General features: G+C 43.9%; 1 protein-coding gene across 24 annotated transcripts in view; it reads left to right on the forward strand.

Moving 5' to 3' along the window:
* The window catches only part of ADGRL2 (adhesion G protein-coupled receptor L2), a 179,679-nt gene that overhangs the window by 146,095 nt on the left and 5,780 nt on the right, over positions 1-27,804 (forward strand). For 16 of the 24 annotated variants that reach the window (XM_088463328.1, XM_088463331.1, XM_088463332.1 and 13 more), the window contains 11 exons: positions 158-363; positions 3,694-3,867; positions 4,331-4,540; positions 5,872-6,092; positions 7,618-7,684; positions 16,181-16,272; positions 19,670-19,714; positions 19,913-19,939; positions 21,860-22,028; positions 25,377-25,505; positions 25,867-25,963. In XM_088463328.1, the coding sequence (XP_088319454.1) occupies positions 158-363; positions 3,694-3,867; positions 4,331-4,540; positions 5,872-6,092; positions 7,618-7,684; positions 16,181-16,272; positions 19,670-19,714; positions 19,913-19,939; positions 21,860-22,028; positions 25,377-25,505; positions 25,867-25,963 (1,437 nt within the window). The remainder of the gene's footprint in view (positions 1-157; positions 364-3,693; positions 3,868-4,330; positions 4,541-5,871; positions 6,093-7,617; positions 7,685-16,180; positions 16,273-19,669; positions 19,715-19,912; positions 19,940-21,859; positions 22,029-25,376; positions 25,506-25,866; positions 25,964-27,804) is intronic. The other 8 variants (XM_088463334.1, XM_088463336.1, XM_088463320.1 and 5 more) reach the window with 1 other exon arrangement.

Raw genomic sequence — 27,804 nt, forward strand, 5'->3', positions numbered from 1 at the left:
TCTGCTGCCATTTCTGGTTTTCTTTGCTTTCACGAGAATTGCGTAGACGCGTTTTAAAAGTTTTGTTTTATTTATGACGCTTCCTTTTCTCGCCGTGAGCGTTGGTGGAAGACGGTTAACCTCTTACCTAATGGCTTGTTCTCATTCCTTGTGCCAGGTCTGGCAAAGCTGGTCTTCATCCTGTACAAAAGCCTGGGACAGTTCCTCAGCACGGAAAACGCCACGATAAAACTAGGAGCGGACCTGGCTGGCCGGAACAACACCATCGCCGTCAATTCGCACGTCATCGCGGCGTCCATAAACAAGGAGTCCAGCCGCGTCTTCTTAACGGACCCCGTGTTTTTTACCCTGAAGCACATTGACGTGAGTGGCCCCAATTCAATTATTTCCAGGGTTGTAAAATCGGTAGAGTTTCAGGGGGCGGCTGACGGGTGAAATAAAAGAATAATCGTTTCCATTAGGATTTGAAATGCACCCTCCAGGTCACAGGGAGAATTTCTTTCAGTCATCGAACATAAAATTAAATGAATCTTGGATCAGTGATTATTAGAACTTAAGTGTATTCTTAATGAAAGCTAATTCAGTAGCAACATGAAAATGTAAATGAGTCTAATTCATTTGTGAGTGAAAATTAACTCTTACCTTAGCAGCAGGACAGCTTAATCTAAACACTGATTACTCTGTATAAATTAGCAGACGTAGGGGCCTCCGAGTGTAAAATCAGCTTTGGGATGCCAGCCTTGGGAAAGAAACGATATAAATAATGGCGTTCCTTACCATTCTGGAAGCACTTATTGTGTGGAAATGTTCGTCGTCTTGGTGTTATGTATAAGTAAAGTAAAACAAGCCACACAAGACTTGTTTGAATGTTACATACGCTCTCAGCTGTTCCCTATCCGCACAATCATTTATATTAGCGATGCTCGGACGGGGTGGGTTCATATTTCTTTGTCATTAATCATTTGGAAGCCATATTCTGGTAGGTGAGTGGTGCTCATTCTAGCACCCTGCACCTGTCACACCCCGTGCAGTTCCTCTTTCCTGCCTGGGGTGTCACTGTCTGCTCTGGTGCTTCTAGCACACTCAGCTGATGCAACAAACAGCTGAGGTACAGACCGGAGAAGCGCGAGAGCAGAGAGCGACACCCCAGGCAGGGGAGAGGTACTGCACCGGATGTGCCAGGACGCTAGACTGAACACTAGGTGGGCACTTCAAATTTGATATACCTGTAATCCGCTCCATTGTTGCGGCGTTTGGGCACAAGAGGACGGGAGGAATTTCACATGGGGTCACTGAGACCTGCGATGAATTGGATTGCCCATACGCACAGTGTTTTTACCAAAACAGATCATTAATATGGACGGAACGTGCTTCACTTTCTTGCAACGTGTCAGTAATCCATTTTGCTGCAGATGGTGCCTACGAATATGTTTCTTTCACGGGGATCAGTAACCACCCTGAGTGCCATAGACTGATTACCCATGTGCTTATATGGCTCCCTAAAATAACCACCACATTTGACAGAAGCGGTGATACAATTTGGTCGACTGAAGCAACTTTTATTCCATGTTATGTGACAGCTTGGCCACTAGGGGCACTGTCCTCAGAGTTTTATTTAATTTTACTTGCGCAAAACAAATGGCTCCGGCTCTGATAAAGAGGCGCTAATATGCAGAGAATTTTAGAGAGAACCCAACAATTATACGTTTTCCCTTCAAGTATAGATTGATTATTGTATTTGGGCCTGGATTTGACTTCTCTCTCCTCCACGTAACAGCCAGCACGCCGTTCATTATTATTTTCTGCTGAGCTGAGAGGTAGATGCCGTGAATATTGCGGCGTTTGTGGCTCTCCCCAGCCAGCTTCCCTGACTGTGTAACACGGAGTAGATTTCTGTAGTGCTTTATCTCATTCAGCGCTAAATAATGGATTTTCTGTCCTTGAAAGTGAAGTGTCGTAGCTAAGAGATGTTAAAAAAGAGCCTTGGCGATGTGGAATGATCCTGATAACAGGGTATAAGATCTAAAGCCTGTTCTGTTACAAAGTTTAGACAAGTCTTGTTCAGTGCGGCTGGCTCCTGGTGTATTAATAGGCTGCGTTTCAATGTCGGCTCGGCCTACAGAGGGGGCTGCTTGCATTGTGAGCGGCGCTTAGCGCCTCAGTGACGCCATTGGTTCCTAGGCTGTTTAATAGCATATGCAATCTTATGAATGTTTAGTACATATTGTAAATGAACGTTGCCCATCATCCGCTCCAGTAATATGAAAAAAAATTGGGACGTTAAGTCGGCCGCACAGTGATAATCCTTCAGATCTGGCCAATGAGCATCCATTCTGAACGTTACATTAGGGTCTGTTTGATGTCAGAGGTCATTAGAAGACTTGGACAGTCGCTGCTTATTCTATTATAATCCTACTAATGCCGGCTTGTCTCCTTTGATTACCTTAATAGAGCTGTGGTTTAAGGCAGTCTGGTGTAACCTGAGGCAATGACGTACTTTTTGTTGAACTGCAACTCCCAGCGGAGCTGAACGGCCGGTGGCTGTTGGAATAGTTTAGCAGCATTCCCAGTTACTTGTTACCTGTGCAGCGATCTGCTCCTTCTCCGTATTGAGGCGCTGGGACCTGCGCGAGTAAAGTGCCCTCAAGCTGCTTCATTTCCGGGGTGTAGCGCACTCAACAAAATTCTTGCTTGTCGTTTGTTAACGGGCGCTAAATATGGGTGTGATTTGTATGTCCGTGCTCACTTCTACGTATTATTCGGCGCTGTCATCGGCTGGTACGCTCAGCGCTGGTGCAGTAATTGACGGAAAGGCAGTCTCGGCATGCACTTCCCATGGCGGTGCCGTGGAAATGTAGCAATTAACCAAAAAATGTCACTATAAAGTAAATCTTCAAAGAAAATAAAAGTATATATGTAAAACTTCCCCCTCATGTATGTGAGAGTTAGATTCTGTGGTCCTCTATAGCGAGTGCTCCGAGCGGCTCCTTGTCTGACTTATAACAGCCTATTAATAGGAGTCCCTTGATAGACGCAGCAGGAGTTTGTTTTCCAGATATCTGAAATGCCGTTTCCCTGCGTGAGACAGGAAACGTTATTTAATAAATCTTGTTCTTTGTGTTGCTGTCGGAGTATTTACACATATTTCTAAATGTTGCTAAAATGTGACGCGTATTCTTCCTGCAGTTGTAACTGTAAGTTGGCAGACTTTGGAATATCGCCCCTCAGTTGCAAGGTTTAGGCATCAAGGAACACAAACACAGTGCCCATCATCTACTCGTTAAGTGCAGCCATGGCCGTCCTCTCCAGTTCCTACGAAGTTGTGTGACGGCACCTTGTGCCTCATACCTCAGCGATGTGACTAGTGATATGCTGGATATTGCTTGGCCCACAGAATAGCTGCCTCCACTGGTGATGGGTGGGCCTGGGATTACAATTCCCACTGTGCTCTGCTGGGCAGCGTTTATAATACAGTAATAATTGCAGCCTTGCAGATACCACGGCCCGATAATAAGCAAAAAGTTGTTTAGTTGCCAAGAATAGTTGGACGACTTTCGGGTATTTTGGGGATGCTGAATTCAAAAATGAAAGTAGTTTTTTTACGAATTGGCTCTAGTTTCTGAGATAATGGATAACCTGAAGTAATAGGGAACTTAGCCATATAATATATCTTTTGGTTGTTTTTTTTTTCAGGCTGACAATTATTTTAATGCTAATTGCTCTTTCTGGAATTACTCTGAGAGAACGATGATGGGATACTGGTCCACCCAGGGTTGCCGATTGGTAGAAACAAATAAAACCCACACAACCTGTTCTTGCAGCCACTTAACAAATTTCGCAATACTCATGGCCCACCGAGAAATTGTGGTACGTACGGTGTTACTGTAATATTGTGCCATTACCCTATAAGGGAACACGCAGTCAGCAGCGGAGGGGAGTCTGTCGGCTTGAAGCCTTTTGTCCTACACGACTATGGTTATTTCATGTAAGGGATGAAGTCTTGGCTTTTATTTATTTAAACGACCGTCATTATCTCTGTTTCTGTAGAGCTGCGTTTGCGTAATTATGGGAATGTTTTGGGATGAGTGAGCTACAGATTTCCTACGGGAGGAGAAGGGAAGTGAATCACAGGGAGGACCATGGGATTGAGTTGGAGGCATCTAGGAGAACCTTAGTTGGGTCATAGCATTGGACGTAATTGCTAAAGTTCCTTCTTGTGTTTTTCTTTTAGGACATTACTATTGTTCTTTTGTATTACTTATGAATATTTCTTTCCGTGCCCTGTAATTCCGTTTTGGTTCTTATTTTGTATTCTGAACTTTTTTTCTAGTACAAAGACAGTCGTCACGAATGGCTGATGAGCGTCATCACCTGGGTGGGAATCGTCATCTCCCTCATCTGCCTCGCCATTTGTATCTTTACTTTCTGCTTCTTCCGCGGCCTCCAGAGCGATCGGAACACAATACACAAGAACCTTTGCATCAACCTGTTCATTGCAGAATTCCTGTTTCTGATCGGCATCGATAAAACAGACTTCGTGGTGAGTCCGGAACCTTTACCCATGGCCCTTGTAGGCGGTAGATCCGATGACCTCTAAGAAAAACTCCGTTCTGATTGGTTCCCTGTTCTGTATATTTTGCTACTCTCCGTGCTGTAGGCTAATGAGCAAGACCAATGTCCAGTACCTAATAACTGTACTACACAATATAACGTTTATCCAAACATTTCTTAGCCGCGGGAGCACTTACATTTTCGTCATTATAAATTGCTCTTTCAAACCTAGGGCCTAATTCAGACCCGCTCGCGAGCGTTGAGCGCTCGCAAGCCGGTCGATGTTGGCACAGTGCGCATGCGCACGACAGAGCCGGCTTCGTCGTGCGCATGCGGGAGACCTGGATAGCGACGGGCAATCCGTCGCTCCGGGTCTCATGCCAAAGGGTTGATGATGAGTGACAGCACGCCCCCTTTGGTGGGCGGCCCGGGAGCGTGGCTGGCCAGACGGAGGCTTTCCCACGGGAACGCCTACTGTCTGGGGCCGGCCCCACTGACATCACAAGTGATGTCAGTGGGAGTGCTCTCGGCTCTGATAGAGCCGAAAGCACTCTAGGGCTTGCGGCGACGAGACCCTACCACAAGGGTCTCGTCGCAAACCCAATGGTCGCGATGGTCTTGACCGTCGCGACCATCTTCCTGGCCGCTCGCTATAGCTGTGGGTGGTCACCCACAGCTATGCGAGCAGTCACGAGGCCGCTCTAAAAGAAGAGAAGGACGGCCCTGATTCAGAGCGAGCGCTCTGTCAGAGTGTCCGGCTCTGAATCAGGGCCCTAGTCCGGTGACGTTTATTTAGTTGTGTCATAAAGATACTGTAACTAATTTGGCTCTATTTTTCTCTTTTTGTGCTTCCCTGTGTACCAGTTATATTAAGCGTGTATATAGTTTATTTTTTGTTTGTATTTTTTTTGTTGTTTTTTTTTTCTTTTCTTTAGTTATGATGGCAAAATTACACAACCCATTTTAATATCAAAATACAAAAATATGTATCAATAGCAGACTATGGAGAATCATTTTGTTCGTTGGATGACTAAAGAGTTATTTTTTTTCCTGCGCGGGTGATCATTTTCAATTTAACCCGTCTTCTATTATTATTTTATAGTTTTATACAACCTACCTAGTGGAGAGATTAATTCTCGGAGAGACTGAATAATATTTTAATAGTGGTGAAATAATTTATTGTAGCCTGATAATGCCTTAAATTAAATCTTAATCGCTCTTCCAGATAGAATCCCCAGCGCACCATTGCGCCCGGGGATACATTCCCTCTGATCGCAAGTTAAGTTGTTTCATCATTGTCAAACTTTCTCTCCTCCCCAGATCGCCTGTCCCATATTCGCCGGCCTCCTCCATTTTTTCTTCCTGGCGGCCTTCGCCTGGATGTGTCTGGAGGGCGTCCAGCTTTACCTCATGCTTGTGGAAGTATTTGAGAGCGAATATTCTCGGAAAAAGTATTACTACGTGGTCGGCTACCTGTTCCCTGCTACGGTGGTCGGAGTCTCGGCCGCTATCGACTACAAGAGCTACGGCACTGACAAGGCGTAAGTGATTGGGGCGAGAACCTGTTAATTATTAGATGTTATAAACCTGACAAAATGTTTCGTTATGGGGGGAGAGGTATCAAGACTTGGTGGTCTATTTACTAAGCTGTGTTAGGAGATAAGGTACCAGCCAATCAGCTCCTAACTGTCCTTTTGCAAACATGGCCTGTGACATGGCAGTTGGGAGCTGATTGGCTGGTACCTTATCACCGTTCACTTTATCTCCTAACACAGCTTAGTAAATAGACCCCCAAGTCTTGATACATCTCCCCTATTGTTTTACTCATGAGACCTGTTTGCGCGCGTTATGGCAGCTTTGAAACGACAGATTGGATTAAAATGGCGCCTTTCATAGGAAAGTACAAATCAGGGTAAACTTTATCACTTTCACCTGCAAAATGTTTAATCTCGTCTCGTTAATTTGTGCTTCAACTGAAAGTATATTCCTTGTAACCGAATGCTTATAATAGGAGTGTCAGCCCACGTGTTCAGGTGCGGAAGGCCTTACACAGCAACTAGTCCTCGCTCCGGCTCTGTGTACTCGATGAACCTGCCTTAGGCTGAAAACAATATCACTGCCTATTGTTTCACCGTGAACGGCACAGGCCAGCGACACTATTAGGTGGTGAGAAAGGGCTGTGAGACTAATACATAATAACAACGCTGCCTTCGGTGCCGCTGTATAAATTATTCACCGTTTTCAGTGTCACATTAAAAGTATCACCGTGTTCTCCGGTCACACAAAGAGAGAGGGTAACGAGGCTGTGAGTGACCTAAAATGAGAGAAGATCTCCTGTTGCCGTCATCATTTTGTAAAGCCGAGAAGCTGGAATAATGGTTTATTAATTAGTCGTTTTGTTCTGTCAACAAATATTTTCAGCACGTTGTCATTTTATTTTACCGAGGACAAGTTAGACCTTTTGTATTTCAAGGAAAAATGATGTCGGTCTGAGATTATGTATCAGATCTCGTAGTGACAGCAGAAATGTTCTTCTGTTAGCAGGAAATATATCGTGTGCATGGCAATAAGGTAACCGCGGCCCGACGCCTGCACTGATAAGTGTATGCAGCATTTAGCCTAATACAGAGGGGGGGGGGGGGGGGGGTTTATGCTTCTTAAGTCCCACTTGGGTTATTTTTTTAACGTCCTACCAGCTTTCAGCGGAACATGACAGCCTAAGATTTTAGGTCCCTTACACTCATGTGCGCCATTGCTTTGCGAATGTCGTGTAGATAAAAGGCCTTTGAAGATCACAAAGAATAGCCCGGGCAAAAATAACAATAGCTCTTTAACAATTGTTCAGATCACAGATCTGTTGAGATCCAAATTTCTAAATCAAATAATTTTCTAAGTAAATAGATTCTAGCCCTGCGCAGATGGCAGCGCTGTGGTTCACTGGCCGTCCGTCTGTCTGTTCTCAACACATTCCCCAAGATCTAACATATTGGCACTTTGCAGCTCATGTGGGGGGGTGGGGGGGGTTCCAAACTCATTTGTATTAATGTTATGCTTTTCTTTTGAAAGGTGCTGGCTGAGAAGAGACAACAATTTTATCTTCAGTTTTATTGGTCCCGTAGCTTTCATTATTTTGGTAAGGTGCTTTCGCTCTTTTTCTTTCTTGTCATATAAAAAAAATTGTTTCCGTCATTTAATTTGTTATTATTTTGGGGGATCATCGTCTGGAAGCGACATGGTCTTTGTACACAGATATGTTAAAAATAAATAAATGACTGTGACAGGCTATAACAATGAGGTTGGTATTTGACATATTCCCTTGGCTTGTTCATTTGGGCTGAGAGTATTAACTTATAATCAGTGTTGTGTAGCTACCATGGCAACCACAGTCACACAGCACATTACTTTGTGAGCAGAGACGCTTTGAAGCACTCCTCTGAGCTGTGTGCTCTGTACTGTAATGCCCTGTCCTCTGTATGGCAGACTGACAGTGTCTATGTAGGAGATAATACATTGCAAATGTTGGGCAGGTTTATAAGCCTGCCGTGCGGTATTGCTGCTCTGAGCCGAAACGGTTTACTTTCCTTCCATTATTTTATTCTTCCGTCCATAACTACCATGGCAACCACAGTCACATAGCACATTACGTTGTGAGCAGAGACTCTTTGAAGCACTCCTCTGAGCTGTGTGCTCTGTACTGTAATGCCCTGTCCACTGTATGGCGGACTGACAGTGTCTATGTAGGAGATAATAAATTGCAAATGTTGGGCAGGTTTATAAGCCTGCCGTGCGGTATTGCTGCTCTGAGCCGAAACGGTTTACTTTCCTTCCATTATTTTATTCTTCCGTCCATAACTACCATGGCAACCACAGTCACATAGCACATTACGTTGTGAGCAGAGACTCTTTGAAGCACTCCTCTGAGCTGTGTGCTCTGTACTGTAATGCCCTGTCCACTGTATGGCGGACTGACAGTGTCTATGTAGGAGATAATAAATTGCAAATGTTGGGCAGGTTTATAAGCCTGCCGTGCGGGATTGCTGCTCTGAGCCGAAACGGTTTACTTCACTTCCACTCTTCATTCTTCTGTCCATAACTACCGTGGCAGCCCACCCGTCCCGCTATTTAATCTACCAGAATGCCTACTCGATCTCCCTCTACCAATTTTATTTTATAGAATAGTCCTTATTTTAAGTAAGTACCAGAAATGGCCAGGACAGTGTACTGTTGTTTTTTTCTGTGACATTTCTTTCATGGCTTTCGTTGAAGACGTTTAATGCTGATAATTTTGCCCATGTTGAAGCCTGTTCTACGGGACAGAGAGTATCTGTTGCCACAGGCCGATCCCTATCCTGTCACCCTCTCAGTGCATGTCTGTACCAAATCTGGTGATGTCACAGTGAAATGTATACCCAGCCGTATGATCCGATGCAGACATCTGTGACTGCTGCGCTTCCATGTATCTGTGTTCCCGGTACTAGACGCCCGCCACCTGGATCCTGTTATAAAACAAACAGCAGATCCTCCCTCCATCTTTGTATCTATATAGAAACATGACAAAGTTTGGGTGGGGGGCACTTTCCTGAACACTTAAGCTGCCCGCCTCGTCGGCTTTGTAAATTAATCCCTGGGGTGGCCTCAAATGTCTCTCAATAAACAGGATCTCGCTCTTTCCAGGCAAAGGAGGAGCAGCTTTTGAAGATGGTTTTGTTCATCGGAGATGTTTTCTTTTTTTAGCGACCGCAGTGCTAATAAACAGTGCGCTGTAAATAATAGCAACCAATCGGGTCGTAGCGTTGTTTACTGTAGTGCAAGCTGGACTAATAAACAAGAAAATCTGATTGGGGTACTGGGTTTACAACATGTTTGTGCCATTTAAATCTACATTAAATATAAAACATTAACCTTCACTGGCGTTACACGGTCACGTTAGACCATTTGATGCAAGATACGCAGGAATGTTATCAGGCGGGTATTTGCATCAACACATAAATGATTTATGAAAAACCTTTTTCATTTTGGTGGTTTGGAGACTACTTAAACCCCCTGTTTGTATAATGTCACGGTACTTTATTTTAAGCACTGATATTTGTTGTGTTTGGCTAAAGGGTAGGAACGTCACCTGATCTGTCTGGCTGATTGTATGTACTGTACTCGGCACCTTCCGCTTGCAGTATGATTGAATGTATTCCAGAATACAAGTATAGCCAAGGCTAAACCTGTCTAGATGAGAGCGCGGCCTTGCGTCAGCAGCTTTGGTCTACGGACATGATTTTATTTTTTGCTTGTGTTTATGTCATAGTTTGGGATCTTTAGAAACTCTACTATAGTGATCGATCAGAAAGTACCAGCACATTCAGAGGCGGTGATTCAGAGTTTGGGCATAGGGTGTTATGCAGACAGAAGTTTGAGGTTGCTCTGTGCGCTGTAATTCCCATAGCCGTTAGTCGTTTTGCACCAGAGATATGAGGTCAGCTCCCTTATATCTGTGTTTGTTTGGTCAGAACTACAGTTTGACTTCGCCCCGGGGCTTGCGGTCGGGCGATGACCAGGTTTCGGCATTGCAGGCGGTCATTGCCCGACAATACACTGACATAGGCCCTCATTCAGAGCCGCTCGCTATTTGTGGTCGTTCGTTCTAAAACAAGGGGTGGCTATTCAAATGAACCGTTCGCTAATTGCGGTCTGTTCACGCCTCTAAGTCTGAACGAGCGAGCAAAACTTGCGGTTGTAATTTTGAAAAATACGCCCCCTGGCCGCTCGCGTCCTACGTCATGTCCGCTATTTATTAGATTAATCGAGTACATCGACCAGCGTATGAACTGCTCGCTATTCTTGTGGTTGTTTTTTTCAACCGCTATTTTGCGAGCAGTTCGGAGTAAAAAAAAAAGTGACGTGGTCAATGACGCTGCTGTACTAATTATGCACTCCCTTAAAACGCCCGTTTTGACCTTTAAGCACGCCTGCGTTCTGATCTCCACTCCCCGTTTTCAAGCACCTTCCACTGTTACCACCCACATACGCCTCCTCATGTCACTCAAAATAGCAGGCATTCGCTATATAGCGAACAAACGATTTTCGGCCGCACTGACTGGTTCGCGCATGCGTATTACGATCCGTACGCATGCGCAGATGTGCGAACATCGGTCAGAACAAACGAGCGGCCGCTTACGAGCGGCTCTGAATCAGGCCCATAGTGTGGCCTAATTAGCAGCTTGCACTTTATACTCCATTAATAAGAGTGGGAGCTGCCAGCCGTCCATCGTTTATAGACTGTTGTATCATAGCCAGCAGTCAGGCTGTTGTGAAAAGTAGAAGGCCCGTCTGATATTGCTAAGGGATAGACTCGCCCGATATTGCTAAGGGATAGACTCGCCCGATATTGCTAAGGGATAGACTCGCCCGATATTGCTAAGGGATAGACTCGCCCGATATTGCTAAGGGATAGACTCGCCCGATATTGCTAAGGGATAGACTCGCCCGATATTGCTAAGGGATAGACTCGCCCGATATTGCTAAGGGATAGACTCGCCCGATATTGCTAAGGGATAGACTCGCCCGATATTGCTAAGGGATAGACTCGCCCGATATTGCTAAGGGATAGACTCGCCCGATATTGCTAAGGGATAGACTCGCCCGATATTGCTAAGGGATAGACTCGCCCGATATTGCTAAGGGATAGACTCGTATCCTCAGCGTCTTTTACTAGAATGTCCCAGAAATCTCCCAAAGGAATCAAAATGCTGGTGAAGGGCTTCAATTGACCACGATCAGCTGGAATCCTCTGTTATTTACCAGCCATAACATTATTATCCTCAAGCAAATTGTTTAGCCTGAAAAGAGTGAGGCCTTGGGGAGCTTGTATTCCCAACCTCAAAGCAGACGCAGCAGGTAGCAATCACATCGGTCTCCCTGAGAGTAAATCGCCTCCTGCAATTGCTTTGCCCTCTAGTCGTCCTGCAGTTAGAGGCTGGCGCAGTATCTCGCATCACGTGCAACCGTCGCCTTCCTGGCGGGGGGTCCTGCCCATGCCGACGTGTCGCATGCATCGGATGTAAAAGCATCCCTCCTTTCCCTGCCACAGACTGGTTCCTCTGATGCTGGGGGTTATTATATCTATGAAGAGCGAGCATGGAAGTAATGAGCGTTGGGATACCATTAGTATGCCTGAAATGGTTTAATGAAATCTTAGATCATGACACGTCACTATCTGTTCTTATCATTCGGACAGCTCCATCTGCATCGTTAATAATTCATCCAGTTCACAAAGAGTTCAGTCTCCCTTACTTATTTAGAAACCTTCTTTAGAGAAACACCTCTTTTTCCTGCCAGTCCCAGGGAGAAATCGCCTTCCGGATGGCTGGTTGCAAAGATATCGAGACACGAGTGCAGTTTTAGAACCGTGCTCTCGCCAGGTAACCGAATCCCCAGGGAGGACAATTTGGGTCAGGACATGTGCAGTTCAGCTGGGTTACTTTAGAATAGTGTTTTCCTTTCCTTCCACTGTCTTATCATATCCATGTCAGCACTGCAGGCTGTGTGCAATGAATTTTTAAATGCAAGACGCAGGCAGACATGATTCAATTGAGCAGCTTATAAAACACACAGTAAACTGCGCTATACTCGAGCAGCAGCTGTAACATCGTTCATATACGTAGGGCATTGAAGACCGTGCCACCGAATTTGCCAGGTTTTTTGGGGGGTAGATATAACTGAAGCCACCGTCACTTAATTACAAACTTTTTTTTGGGGGGGGGGGGGGGGACCCAGTAACCAGAAGCAGACATGCAGCCGCAGTCTAGGTTCCGATATAAAGGAATTAGTTGTGGGTGAGCATTTCATACAGGTATTATAGAGGATGGCCCAGTGCCATCTACTGGGTGGAGCACTGAGTAGGTGGAGCGGCCTGCCAGCACCATGCTGTTACAAATTCCATACAACCAGTTTAGGGTCCATACACCTGGGTTTCATTCCTTGCGACCGTCATCGTTACTTTTCCTATAATTCTTTATTTTATAATCTATTGTAAAAATACGCCTCTGTGCATTGATCTGGGATACCCCTGAACCCCAGGCGTTCTGGAGAATAGACGGATGTTTTTAGTTCTTCTCGCAGCTGAATAAAGTCTGTATTTTTGCTTAGGACGGTCGCAGATGTAGAAGATGGTCTGATTTCCATCTAAAACTTGGAGGAAGGTGGATTCTGCTGTCACCCACCGTTACTCATTACATTTTGGAAGACTGTTTAGACTGAGTGATGTGACCAGCAGCAGAGGGGCTGTACCCCGTCAGAGAGATGGATTAGTTGAGGACAATAGGGAGGTGGGGAGAGGGATAGCCAGGAGCTTAGAAGTCCACTCACAAAGGAGAAATCAGGTAAAGATAATATAATGTTTTTTTTTTTTTTAGCTGCGAAGCGGAAATTATTTGCAGTACGACTGCGGACTTACTGCAGCTCTCAGCATTTTTCCATTTCATGGAGTAATTTTTGCCTTTTGTGTGAGGGTTTGGGTACAGTACAAGTCTTTTGTAGAAGTGCAATATTATATAGCCAAGACAATGTTCCTTAAAACAAAATACAGAAACCCCACAAGCACACTCTTTTTATGTCTGTTATTATTTTTGTGAGTCCTTACATGACAGCGGTGGCGAATCGCCAGGCTGAAGCGTACACCGTCCCTTTAGCAGTTCCCAACGCCAACAAACATACACATTGTTCTAATTACACTGGGTGTGGTGAGCGAGTGTCTTCCTACAGTCTGACTTCTCGTAAATGCCTTACAGCTGGAGGTCCTGCCTGCTGGGTCGGGAAACTTTTTGGTTTAAATGTATAATATATAGAACAGCCCGAAGGGTGCTAGCTTTCGGACGGCAACACTGCTTAGGCTCCTACAGATGGGTGTTCAGGAAACACAATTCACTTAGGGCCTGATACAGAGCCGGTCGCTATTTGCGGTCGTTCGTTCAAAAAAAAGGGGTGGCTATTCAAATGAACCGTTCGCTCTTTGCGGTCTGTTCACGCCTCCAGGTCTGAACGAGCGAACAAAACTTGCGGTCGTTTTTTGGGAAGCTACGCCCCCTGGCTGCTCGCATCCTACGCCATGTCCGCTATTTATTAGATTAATCGAGTACATCGACCAGGGTATGAGCTGCTCGCTATTCTTGTGGTTGGTTTTTGCTACCACAATTTTGCGAGCAGTTCTGGCTATAAAATAACCCAGTGACGTGGTCAATGACGCTGCTGTATTAATTATGCACACCCATAAAACGCCCGTTTTGACCTTTAAGCACGCCTGCCTGATCTCCACTCCCCGTTTTCAAGCATCTTCCCCTGTTACCACCCACATACGCCTCTTTATGTCACTCAAATTATCAGGCATTCCCTATTTTGCGATCACATGAATTTCGGCCGCACTGACTGGTTCGCGCATGCGTATAACGATCCGTACGCATGCGCAGTTGGGCAAACATCGCTCAGAGTGAACGAGCGGCCGCTTACGAGCGGCTCTGAATCAGGCCCTTAGTACCAACTGAAACTGCACAAACATCAGACTGTGTTTTGGCTGTGTCCTAGAAACATTTCTTAATTGGTTGATAAGTAACTTGGCATTTTAATTAATACGGGTGTGGGTGGTGGGGTTTTTTTTTGATTCATTACACAAATTTTATAAAAAATTTTTCCCCCCAATCTTAATGAATGAATCAAACAAGCCATGAAAAAAAAAAGAATAAATATATCTATATAAAAATATATATCTATATATTCAGAGCTGAGGAGCGTAGTGTTGGAAGGGAGCAGATGTGGAACAATGTCTGCGTCTTGTTACTATATTTACTCTCTGCCTTACAAGTCCTCAGTGTTCCGTTTAGGTTTATATCTTCTGTGTCCCTAAGTCCCCACTTAAAACTCCTTTGTAAGATGCCTAAATGTTCACTCTTATCTCGCTCATTTTTTCCGTTCTGTTGGCAAACTATGTTTGAACCTTATTAATAATGAAAGTAACTGGTGAGAGACATAATTCAAAGTGATGTCCCTGATGTCAGTCTAATGTGCATTGTTAGATTTCCCAAATGAATTTTTTGTGTGCTGCATTTTATAGTGTTTGGTCGACTGCCCTTCTACTCTACCGTCTCGCATATTATCCAGTGACTCGAGCGGCGGTCTGAGGCCCTCTCCAGCCACGCTTTGCTATACAAAATTGTCATCCTCTCTTCTTTTTGCTGTTTATGTTTTGTTTGGGTGTTTAAAGGAAATCACCGTCAGTGTTTTGGTTAATACCCGTGTAGCGTAGTCCTTCGTGCCACCTAATGGGGGTATACAGTATTACGTTACGCGGTATGGAATCGCCACCATTCGTGACATACTCTCCTCAAATATCGGATGAGAAGAATGAAGTATTGAGGATACCTGGAAATCCTCGCAGTCCTATTGGGAGGAACCTGCTTACATCTTTCATACCTCCAACCTCCTAGGTGACTGCAATTGTCTCCTGCAACTGTATTCTCAGCCAAATAGTGTACGCATCAAAATGACCCTTGTACCCCTAATCTAAATTTAGTGCTATCAGTAGACAGTAGGTGTGATTCAGAGACGGGCGGTAATGTAATCGCAGCTGCATTCTCTCACGGATCGCAGTTGCTAGAATATGCTGATGCCTTCCAAAGCCCAGCCGAGCATAGGGACGCCCACTACTGTCTACTCATATCCGTCCCACGACGTGCAACAGCGCAAACATCGGTACCATCGACGCATATCGGGCAGCTATGCAGCATGTTAGGCAGGTCTGACCACCCGCGCACACTGCAGGTCTCATGCTGCGCAGGAGATCGCAATAACTAATCTATGCACGCCCACAAAATGGCGTTTAAACAATCAGATGCGCCCGCGTTCTCCTAAACACCACCCGCCAAACGCTGACTACCTGTCACTCACTTTACAAATGGCTCCTCTATACGAGCGTAGTCGCAAAACCATCACTGCGTTTGCGCAGTGCGGTATTTGCGCAAGCGCATTAGCAAACAAGCGCCTTCTGCGTATATATAGCCATTGCGTCCGTCTCCTAAGCAGGCGCAGCATCTGACCACACTATCAACGTATGATGATTGGTGCCGCAACTGTTTCCTTAATGAACAAGCCAGTGGAATTAAATATAAATTGCGTAGACCTGACCCTCATTATCGGTCACTATGAATATTGATATTGCGCTGTTTGTGCAATAATGTTGTAAGAGATTCAAGAAAGAATAAAGATAATTTTACATTCTACGTGATCAGTTTAGTGACATTTCTACTTTTTTTTTATATACTCATTGAATGTTTCATTTTTTTTTTTATATATTCATTGAATGTTTCATTGTTTTTATACTCATTGAATGTTTCATTTTTGTTTTTTATACTCATTGAATGTTTCATTTTTTTTTATACTCTTTGAATGTTTCATTTTTTTTTTTATACTCTGAATGTTTCATTTTTTTTATACTCTTTGAATGTTTCATTTTTTTTATACTCATTGAATGTCTACATTTTAATTTTTTTTATACTAATATTTATTTTTTTATAAACTGATTGAATGTTTAATTTTTTATTTTTTTATACTCATTGAATGTTTAATTTTATTTTTTTTTCTTCCACAGCTCAATCTTGTTTTTCTGGTGATCACACTGTGCAAAATGGTGAAACACTCCAACACCCTAAAGCCAGACTCCAGCCGCTTGGAAAACATTAAGTAAGTGACCCATGTGCTCTGCGCTAAGCGGGAATTTTGCATTCACTGTACCGCAGTTTATCAGTCGGCAATAGAGATGTCACAATTCCATTAGGCCGGCCACCGTCACGCTCCCTCTGTAGTGTCATTTGCACCGGTCACGGATAAATACGCCGTTCCCTGAAATGATGCTCCTAAATGACATAAATGAATTAAAGTACTCCGTAGCGATAGGGTAATTTTATTTGCATTTAAAATGCAGTTTTAAATGATGCTCTCGTCCACAAGGCTGATATGATTTGTGTGAGGTTTGTTTTCCTAAATGACTGTTTTGCTGGGATTGTAAATGCTTCTCCCGTGTAATCCAGCGCTCCCGAGATCGGATCTTATTACTAAAGTTAAGTTACAGATTATCTCTTCTAATTAAACAAATATTTGCTTTAATCCTGATGCCGCGTAAAATCTTCTGCAAGGTGCTGTTTAGTGGAGGAGCCGTTTGTCGCCAGCTGTTGTGTTACCGGGTGACCTTTCACAGGCGCTGGTAGTGCCTCGGTTTTGTGGGCACTGAGCAGATTTTATGGTTGGTGCAAATTGGACCTTATTGTTGTACAATTGATTATCAATACTTCTCTGCATGGTGAAAGAGAAATGGAGGCAGAAAATTGCCTGCAAACAAGTCTAGATTACAATTTGAAAACAGGATTTTTGTGCTTGAAAAGAAATTCAAATCCGGTTGTAAAACCGCATAAGGTTTGATTACAATGAGCGTTATATGACACACAAGGGCTCATGTACAGTTGGAATGAATATGCGTCTAGATTGTAAATCAACCTTATACGCAAGGGTAGCATTTGTGCTGGATTTACTTGAGCAGGAAACTATAGTATATATGTACCTGGGTTACACCGGGAGAGAACAGTAGTATATGTGCCTGGGTTACACCAGGAGAGAACAGTAGTGTATGTGCCTGGGTTACACCAGGAGAGAACAGTAGTATATGTGCCTGGGTTACACCAGGAGAGAACAGTAGTATATGTGCCTGGGTTACACCAGGAGAGAACAGTAGTATATGTGCCTGGGTTACACCAGGAGAGAACAGTAGTATATGTGCCTGGGTTACACCAGGAGAGAACAGTAGTGTGTGTGCCTGGGTTACACCAGGAGAGAACAGTAGTGTATGTGCCTGGGTTACACCAGGAGAGAACAGTAGTGTATGTGCCTGGGTTACACCAGGAGAGAACAGTAGTGTATGCGCCTGGGTTACACCAGGAGAGAACAGTAGTATATGTGCCTGGGTTACACCAGGAGAGAACAGTAGTATATGTGCCTGGGTTACACCAGGAGAGAACAGTAGTGTGTGTGCCTGGGTTACACCAGGAGAGAACAGTAGTATATGTGCCTGGGTTACACCAGGAGAGAACAGTAGTGTGTGTGCCTGGGTTACACCAGGAGAGAACAGTAGTGTATGTACCTGGGTTACACCAGGAGAGAAGAGTAGTGTATGTGCCTGGGTTACACCAGGAGAGAACAGTAGTACATGTGCCTGGGTTACACCAGGAGAGAACAGTAGTGTATGTGCCTGGGTTACACCAGGAGAGAACAGTAGTGTATGTGCCTGGGTTACACCAGGAGAGAACAGTAGTGTATGTGCCTGGGTTACACCAGGAGAGAACAGTAGTGTATGCGCCTGGGTTACACCAGGAGAGAACAGTAGTGTATGTGCCTGGGTTACACCAGGAGAGAACAGTAGTATATGTGCCTGGGTTACACCAGGAGAGAACAGTAGTGTGTGTGCCTGGGTTACACCAGGAGAGAACAGTAGTGTATGTACCTGGGTTACACCAGGAGAGAAGAGTAGTGTATGTGCCTGGGTTACACCAGGAGAGAACAGTAGTACATGTGCCTGGGTTACACCAGGAGAGAACAGTAGTGTATGTGCCTGGGTTACACCAGGAGAGAACAGTAGTGTATGTGCCTGGGTTACACCAGGAGAGAACAGTAGTGTATGTGCCTGGGTTACACCAGGAGAGAACAGTAGTATATGTGCCTGGGTTACACCAGGAGAGAACAGTAGTATATGTGCCTGGGTTACACCCGGAGAGAACAGTAGTGTATGTGCCTGGGTTACACCAGGAGAGAACAGCAGTGTATGTGCCTGGGTTACACCAGGAGAGAACAGTAGTGTATGTGCCTGGGTTACACCAGGAGAGAACAGTAGTGTATGCGCCTGGGTTACACCAGGAGAGAACAGTAGTATATGTGCCTGGGTTACACCAGGAGAGAACAGTAGTATATGTGCCTGGGTTACACCAGGAGAGAACAGTAGTATATGTGCCTGGATTACACCAGGAGAGAACAGTAGTGTATGTGCCTGGGTTACACCAGGAGAGAACAGTAGTGTATGCACCGGGTTACACCAGGAGAGAACAGTAGTATATGTGGCTGGGTTACACCAGGAGAGAACAGTAGTATATGTGGCTGGGTTACACCAGGAGAGAACAGTAGTATATGTGCCTGGGTTACACCAGGAGAGAACAGTAGTATATGTGCCTGGATTACACCAGGAGAGAACAGTAGTCTATGTACCTGGGATACACCAGGAGAGAACAGTAGTATATGCGCCTGGGTTACTCTGGGAGATTTGGATTCAAATTGATAATAGCAAATGCTAAAATTACATTATACAATATAGTAGATGTTTGTACATGTTATTATTAACATAATTGTATTTACGCTGTGAAATTAGACACGGCGCATAGACAAAGTGAAAGTACTTTTGTTTACCTCCATACACACATAATTTTCCTTCCACTTTAAAATATCATACGTTAAGATGTTTATTGCTGTGAACTGATTGCAAACCCCTAATAATGCAAGTAGATTGCAGCAGCCATGTAACGTTAGTGGGAGGGATTCAGATGCATTTAGCCAATCAGAAGCAAACTCAGATTGTCAGTCTATATTTTGCATTAGGCGAGTGTTCCGCCTACAAACAGGCACATGTGCCCCTCGTTTTGTGGTCAGCGTGGAACATTTATGGCAGCACTTGCACGTCCCCTCCAATCATCCTGCGTCCATACCCCTTAGTGCGAGGGTTCCTAGGCGCACAGCGCATCCCACTCGGCATGGGAGAGATGCATAAGAGATCTCGGTGCATATTCTCAGTTTAAAACAACGCAATTTTGTGGTGATGAAAAAGACGCCAATTACAATTCCGTCCAATTGTGCATGAGCCCCATAACGGGCGAGGTGTTGGGCACATATGATGATAGCAGCGTGTGGTCAGGGTCTAGGCTCAGCGGCTGGGGGCAATGTTCTGATGATTTATACATCATTGCATGTTGCATGGTGATAGCGAGTTTTACCTTCAGCATTTTGTCTTTCTTTCCTTTTCCTCCCTCTGTCTCATCCACTCCAGTAATTACCGTGTATGTGACGGCTACTATAATACGGACTTACCTGGGTAAGGTGAATCCTTACATTAACACTTCTAGCATGACTCTCTGGTATGGTCACACTCCCTCCTCTAGAACCCTTGTATAAGACTCTGTCATGTCCTCCCTTCCCCCACATTCTGCCTGTGTATAATAATGCTCCTTTTTCTCTATCACTTCTGTCTCTAACTATTTGATTTCTCTCCTCTGCTTGTAACGCTCTCTAGATATGAAGATAATAAGCCTTTTATCAAGTAAGAGACCATTAGCGAGATGTGAAATGCCCGAAATCGCCCTCATCCTCCCATTTCCATGTTCCGCTCAGTTTTTGGTTGGGTCATACGCGTCAGCTCCAGCCCCTTCCCCCCCGTTGTTAGGATTTATTTTCCTGTACCATGCTTATTCTGTATTCCCTCGCGCTCTCATATTGTGCCGTCAGCTCACGCACGCCTCATTATATACGTAGTGTGTTTTTAGTGTTCATTTCAGCTTTTTGTGATGAGACATCATTGGGTATAAAGCAAATTCTAGACTGGTTGGCAGTGAAGCCATCGGAATTCCTATGAGTGCAATAGTGTGTAGAGAGGGGCTTCCAAAATGGGACCACAAGCTATCAAATCATTTCTGCTATCGAGTTGCTTTGCATAAGGTCTGCTGCTAACATTCACAAGTATATACTGTGTGGGTGTATGTGTGTGTGTGTATATATATATATATATATATATATATATAATTTATTTATGTAAATGTTTCAGGACATTGCAGGGTTTTCAGTCCTTTTTATTTTACCTTTGCTGAGCAGATTTCCTGTCCGTCACTTTATCGAAGGTCACTGCAGTAAATTCTGGCATTGTTTGCAATTGGCGATCGCGCATGAGTGATGTACGAGCGCTAAAGCTAGATGAGCACCAGTTACACTGGGCCTGATTCAGACGGACGCTAATGCGATCTCGTACGCAAATGTGCTAATGGTTGCAAAGCTTAACCGAGCATATAAAGGCTCCCACTGCTGCCTTCTCATTGGCGTACGATGTGCGTAAATATCGTTAACATCGATACACATCGAGCAGCCATCTTGCCCCTTGCGGCAGGGGATCTCTCCTGACACACACAGCTGCTTAGAAGATCGCATGGTCTAATTTACGCACGCCCATGAAACGGCGTTCAAACGACGGATACGCCTGCCTTTTGCAGACCACCCCCAAACGCTGACAGCCCGTCACTCACTTTGTGATGAATTCCTCTGTGCGTCCATAGGCGCAATGTGATCGCTACGCACTGGCAGCGCGGCTTATACGCATGTGCGATGTCAAACAATCGCTCGATCTGCGTCCGTCATAGCCTTTGCGTCCAGCTCTGAATAAACCCTTTTGTACTATATGTACAGATTGCTAAATTCACAGCAAATAGCACCATTTAGCGTGCCATGGGCTCATTCATCGTAGCCGCGCCGAGATTCTCGCCGGAGTCTCTTTACAGAATTACGCCATCAGTCGTATCGCTAATGCAACAACTGAGCGGTTGCACTGACTGCTGGTGATTTCACGTAAGGGAATGAGGAATATAGCAACTTTATTTTTGCACCTTAGGAACAGGAGCCAGAAAACATAACAGGAATACGTAATACAGTTGTAGTTTAGTAAAGCCGGATAGAATTCAGGGCAATATACAATGAGATTTGTATTTTTGAATGTGAAAAGTAGCATTTTTTTAATGTAAGTCAATTCTAATATAAAATGTAGCAATTTTTTTATATTTCTTTGTGCCTTCATTTGCTCGCTGCGCCAAACTGAGAAACACATGTGCGTGCAAAATGTCATTGAGCGCCCAGCCTGTAAAGGCGCTACATATAAACGACTGGTAATATATCGATTATAAACATTTCCCTGATTAATCTTTTAAATACCTGAATTTGCTGAAATTAAGGAGGAGATTCTCGGTGTAATGCTGGGACAATGCAGACTGACCATCTTGAGCTGCTGTATTTGCGGTTACAGTGTTTCTTGGATGAAGTCACCATCGCGCATCATAAACTCTGCATTGTTTTACGCCGATTATGAACCGGCCCACACAATTATAGACTGGAAGGGAATCATCATCACAATTGTTCCCTGTATGTGTCAGTCGCTTATAACTTCGCTCAGGGCCGCTGATGTTCTCATGTCTGTTTCCAGGTCCTGGGTACTTGGTGCATTTGCTCTCCTGTGTCTGCTCGGTCTTACGTGGTCTTTTGGTCTATTATTCATCAATGAGGAGACGGTTGTGATGACGTACCTGTTCACAGTGTTCAACGCCTTCCAGGGGATGTTTATTTTTATATTCCACTGTGCCCTTCAGAAAAAAGTAAGTCCACAAACACACTGACACGTAAAGTACTGAAATACAGCTATGGATTTAGCATTTCATATAGTGAATGTGTCCATTGATATAATAATTATATAATGTATATATGTTACCATAGTCATTTACAATTTTGTTGACATAGGCAATTGAGCCAAAGATGCAGCTGGTGTTGGGCAATTGGGCCAAAGACGCAGCTGGTGTTGGGCAATTGGGCCAAAGACGCAGCTGGTGTTGGGCAATTGGGCCAAAGACGCAGCTGGTGTTGGGCAATTGGGCCAAAGACGCAGCTGGTGTTGGGCAATTGGGCCAAAGACGCAGCTGGTGTTGGGCAATTGGGCCAAAGACGCAGCTGGTGTTGGGCAATTGGGCCAAAGACGCAGCTGGTGTTGGGCAATTGGGCCAAAGACGCAGCTGGTGTTGGGCAATTGGGCCAAAGACGCAGCTGGTGTTGGGCAATTGGGCCGATGACCCAGTCGGTGTTGGGAAATTGGCCTGATGATGAAGCCGGTGTTGGGCTATTGGCCTGATGACACACCAGTGTTGGGCTGTTGGCCTGATGACCCAGTTGGTGTTGAGCTGTTGGCCTGATGACCCAGTTGGTGTTGGGAAATTGGACCAATGACACACCAGTGTTGAGCAGTTGGCCCGATGACCCAGTTGGTGTTGGGCTGTTGGCCTGATGACCCATTTGGTGTTGGGAAATTGGACCAATGACACACCAGTGTTGAGCAGTTGGCCAGATGAAACAGCTGGTGTTGAGCAATTGGCCCGATGACCCAGTTGGTGTTGGGAAATTGGGCCAATGACACACCAGTGTTGAGCAGTTGGCCCGATGAAACAGTTGGTAATGGGCTGAATATTAATCCTCTCAAATGCAGTTGAAATATTACCGCAGATAGCATTTGGCCAATGTGATGTGTCCCTTAGTAGCAAACTACAGTGGAATCAGCAGTGGTCCGGCTGGTAGAACCAAGGGCTCGCCAAATTGAAGGACAATAGTCAGTGGCCGGACCAGCCATGTATGGCCAGTGGCGCATACACATCAGCTGGGTAGATACAGTTATATGTAATGCGTGAGGATTAGTTGACCTGTAGTCGTAAAATGAGCTGAACTCTGGGCAAAAGGAAACAAATCTGCCTAAAAAATAATGTTCCACTTTCAAATAATTTTAGGGAACAAAGGCTCGATGTGTTTATCTGTGGCAGATCTGATTGCAACCTCCTGCTGTGTCTCAATAATACACATCTGATAGCTCCAAGTCACAATTATTATACTACAATTGGTGCTCAATTGTAACTACTGTTGGTATACTACAGTATATGCCTTCTAGGTGCCTTTAATGAGAAATAATATTTGTGTACGGTAAGTTCAGCATCATACGGAGGCTGCTGGTTTACTGTCTCCTACAGACATGTAGGTTTATCTCGGCCTAACCAGTTGTGTCCCTCGCTTCATGCCTCTAACCCATGTGTATTTTTCATGCAGCGCAAATAACATGCGTGCCTGCTCCACATGAAAATAAGCGCAGTTGGTAATGGGCCGTTAGTGGTATGTTTGTGGTCGGCTATCCCTGCCAACAGAATAGGAATCGGCAACCTGAGTATTACTGTGATTAATGATGCAAGGACACAGCCAATGTGTAAGAGGTCTGCTGTGTAATGTAGAGAGTTATTAAGTCTTCCGCAGATTTATGTGCGTGTATCAGTATCAGGGTGAATATTTATTGCGCCACAGTTAAAGATAATCTGTCACCAAGTTCTGTATCTCCATGATATTTCCTATTGCGTAATGCATGTGCATTTACTATGCTGACATTTCAACTCATCTTCCAAGTGGCGTCGGCCTCCTCCGCCGAGCCGCTTCCTTCCACATTGCGACTCTCGAGCGTTGAGGTGTGACGCACATATTCCCTGTAAGACGGTAATATATACTCTCTCATAAATAAATCGGTCGAAGTGTGACTCAGTTTCCTTGGCTAATGGAGACCGCGGACAGATTGTGTTGGCATTATTCACTTAAATGATAATAAATATGCAGTTTTAGTGATATTGCCTGTGGAATGTGAAATGCCTTTATATCCGAGGGTGTAGGAATAATACTGAGATTAGACTGTCCCTGACTTCATGTAGCATATTTTCTGTTACAACAGCGGCGCTCCGCCTGTTCTCCTGCCTATTAACGGCGTTCGCGGGTCTTTGGTGTCACTTTGACACCCTGTGTTAAGAGCGTTTTCAGGTTTTAGCCAAACAAATGATGTATTTGAAGGTGTAAAAGTTTCCCAGTATTGCCCTGTCCTTGTCTGCATGTTTTATCGGCTCTTTTTTTTATATATTTTTTTTTTTTATTCCATTATTGCTAGCCGGTCACCAAATTGAAATAGAATTGTGAAAGTGAAGACTATTATGTTTCTGAGCTGACAAGATGATAGCGCTGCGTTCCTGTCCGCTCCGAGCAAGCTGTAATTTACCAGTAATGACAGAGGGATGTGCAGTACAGATAGATAATGTACATTCCTAGCAATATAGGTATAAGGGGAGCTTGTCCGGCCAGCCAGGGTTATTTGGACAAAATACCGTTTTGATTGGTATTGTCCTAGTTTTATGATGTTTTGAGGCAGTTAATATCCATTATGGTTCCAGCTCAAATTCTGAGCAGGAGAACAATCTCTTAATCGTCCTGCTCAAAGCGAGCTGCCTCTCTCTCGCTGCGGACAGGCTTAGATGACCATTGCCTCTCCGGGCAATCTTATACAACAGGACCCGTCTGGCCTCGCCAGCCAGCAGTCATTTACGCAGAATCCAAATATTGTCCAGGCCGGGCTACCATTGGGTCTCACGAGTCCAGTGACCCAACAAAGGCCATTGTATCTCACATGTGGTGTGGTCACCAGAGCCTGTAGTTTGGGTGGGGAGAAGTTGTAGAGAACACTAGTAAAAGCGTATTTTTTTTAGGCCAGTGACTAAGGGGTCCTCTAATCTGGACTGATTGAACGACTTGTGTGTCATTACTTAGAGATTCCGATCGTCTTTTTTTATTATATATGTATGTGTGATTTCAGCCTTGTGGTTATTCCAGCCTAAATTATAGCTTTTGTCTGAACCTGTCAATCGCAGTTCAGGCAAAAGTTTTGGTTAATGAAAAGAAACTTTATTTCTTTATGACCCTAGAGAGCCGCTGCTCAAAACAGAAGCTAATTAAGTTCTCCAAAAATGTCAGCTGCTGCTATTGTTGACTCTACCGCTGTAAATCAATGGTCTGATGTATGAAAGCCATTAAGCAGCACTAGATGAGAACCTAGTTTTCTGCATCGCTCTCGGACCTGCTTTACAAGCCTGCTCCTTCCACAGGTGCGCAAAGAATACAGCAAGTGCTTCCGCCACACCTACTGCTGCGGCGGCCTCCCGACTGAGAGCCCCCACAGCGTGGTGAAAGCGTCAACGGCGAGGACCAGCGCGCGATATTCCTCTGGCACCCAGGTAACAGAAGCTGACAGCAATTTTAATTAACCTTATTTATAGCAACTCTTTGGAGACTTACCGTTCAGATACACTAATTGTCTTCTCATTACACTGATCTAGACGGCGAATACATGTTTTGCTGTCTTTTCACGGAATTGATTCGCTTTTAAATATTTCCTGCACGTCTTTAGATTTACTTGATATTATTTTTTGCTCTTAAACTTATTCCACGGTAATCAATTAGCATGCTCCGTGGTTTTAACTGCAGCTAATATAATTGCTATATAATAATTTCAGTTGCCTAATTGCGCAGAGTGCCAAAACTGCCACTTGTTCCGGACTGATATCCAAACATTAATTCTCCTGTTTATGCTGACAGAGCCGGATTCGAAGGATGTGGAATGACACAGTGAGAAAGCAATCAGAATCTTCCTTTATCTCAGGTGACATAAACAGTACCTCTACTCTTAATCAAGGTAATTACCCAACAGCCTTTGCTGTCAGTGTTTTACAAATATGATTAATAGCAAAAATATGTAGTGTTTTTTTTTTTTTTTTTCTTTAATATATTTTAATTTTTAAGGCTTTTATTAGTTAAACCACAGTTAAATATAAGTATGTGGTTTTGGAATTAATCAGAAAAATTAAATGAAAACCATTGCAAAGAGATATATATCAGTAGATATAATTAAGTAGGTAATAAATACCGTAGTGTTACTGGAAAGTTATGCACCGTTTTTATTGCATGAAAGATGTTCCCTCCCCCCCCCTCTGATATGGTGGTTTTTGCATTTACTTAACCACCCAAAAATGCAAGTATCGGGATACAGTACGATGTTGGTCTCATCTGGTTTAGGGTATTAAAGTAGTTCCAGGCGTAATGATTTCGGTGAAATCGTTGATCGGGTAGATAGCCCAGAATATCACGATCAGTAATAAATGGCTAAAGAACAGTTTGCTTGTGTTCTGTTCTAATCAGGGGGAGGAATAAATGTCTGGAGCATCTCCTCCAATTCACCTCTCTCTGAACTAAAGTGCCGGTTTTTAGAAGTGGAAATGTTGCCTATAGCAGCCAATCAGATTCTATCTTTTCATTTATCTGACACCTTCTAGAAGACAAAAGCTAAAATATGATTGGTTGCTATGGGCAACATCTCCACTTCTAAAAACCCTGCACTTTAATAAATATACCCCTTAGTATTGCTTTCTGCAGATATTAATGAACTTATTAACCTGGGCAATAAATGACAACATGAAATATAATCAAAGCTAAGTTTATGCATTTTAAAATGCATTGCAATTACGTTACCTTTACAAAATGAAACCTATTTTAATGAGTCGGCTTGAAGGCGTCCGTAAATGGCGCGTTTGGTCATCCCTGCAAGTCATCGCGCCAGCAGTAAATTTCTTAAGCAGTGCGTCTACCAGGCTCCCTCAGGCCAATTGTCCGGATCTGTTCTAGAACAATTGCTGCATTATGTGCGGTTGGAAGTTGTTGACCGTACCACATATCACAGGATGAAGGCAGTTACTAACATGGCTACAAATAACTAAACTTGATTTAATAATTTTCAGCTCTACACCGTGTAATATCTGGTGTATGGGCACCTTCGCAGTGGTCAAGAGCTTGGCACTACTGTACGTAGAAATGTAACTTCAGTAGAAGCATCCAATAATCTTAATCACTGAATTTTTCCTCTTGTTTTGTACAGTGGTTTAGGCAAAAATTAGACTATTTGCAGTTTATAGTCTGTTTTCAGACATAGTTAATAAGTTTTATTATAGTCACAGAGCCTGGTGCTGGTGGCCTCAGTGCCTTACAATATGCTGATCAGGCCTCATTTTGCAATTCATTCCCATGGATTTCCGTGGTTGGAATCACATTACTGGCTCTTTAAAGGTCAGGCCGACTCCCTATCCTCTCCTAAATTACAATAGTATAATATTTATATAATCATTTCTGCCAAAAAAGATAAATAGATTGCATCCTTCATATGTTTCGCCTATACATTGGAAAGGTTTTTGAGCTGTAATGCTACACAGAGTCTCTACAAAGAGGATACCGCTTGTTAAAGCCACTCAGAAGTTTGCCAACAATTCTATAAATGATGAAAACTTGTTTTATAATGTGCATTTTTTATTACTTTTCTATCATTTTGCAGTTTGTTTTCACAAATTGTTCAGTGCATTTAGTTTTTTTTTTTTAAATTATTCACTTTAATACGTGTAATGTAATGCTCTTGTGCTAGATATGGTTATTTTTGTTAAAGGCAACTAATTGATTTGTTTTGGCGGATGGGATGTCTTTGATTTTATT

This window comes from Taudactylus pleione, unplaced genomic scaffold, assembly GCF_031769625.1.
Source record: "Taudactylus pleione unplaced genomic scaffold, aTauple2 ptg001343l, whole genome shotgun sequence".
Classification (NCBI taxonomy): domain Eukaryota; kingdom Metazoa; phylum Chordata; class Amphibia; order Anura; family Myobatrachidae; genus Taudactylus; species Taudactylus pleione.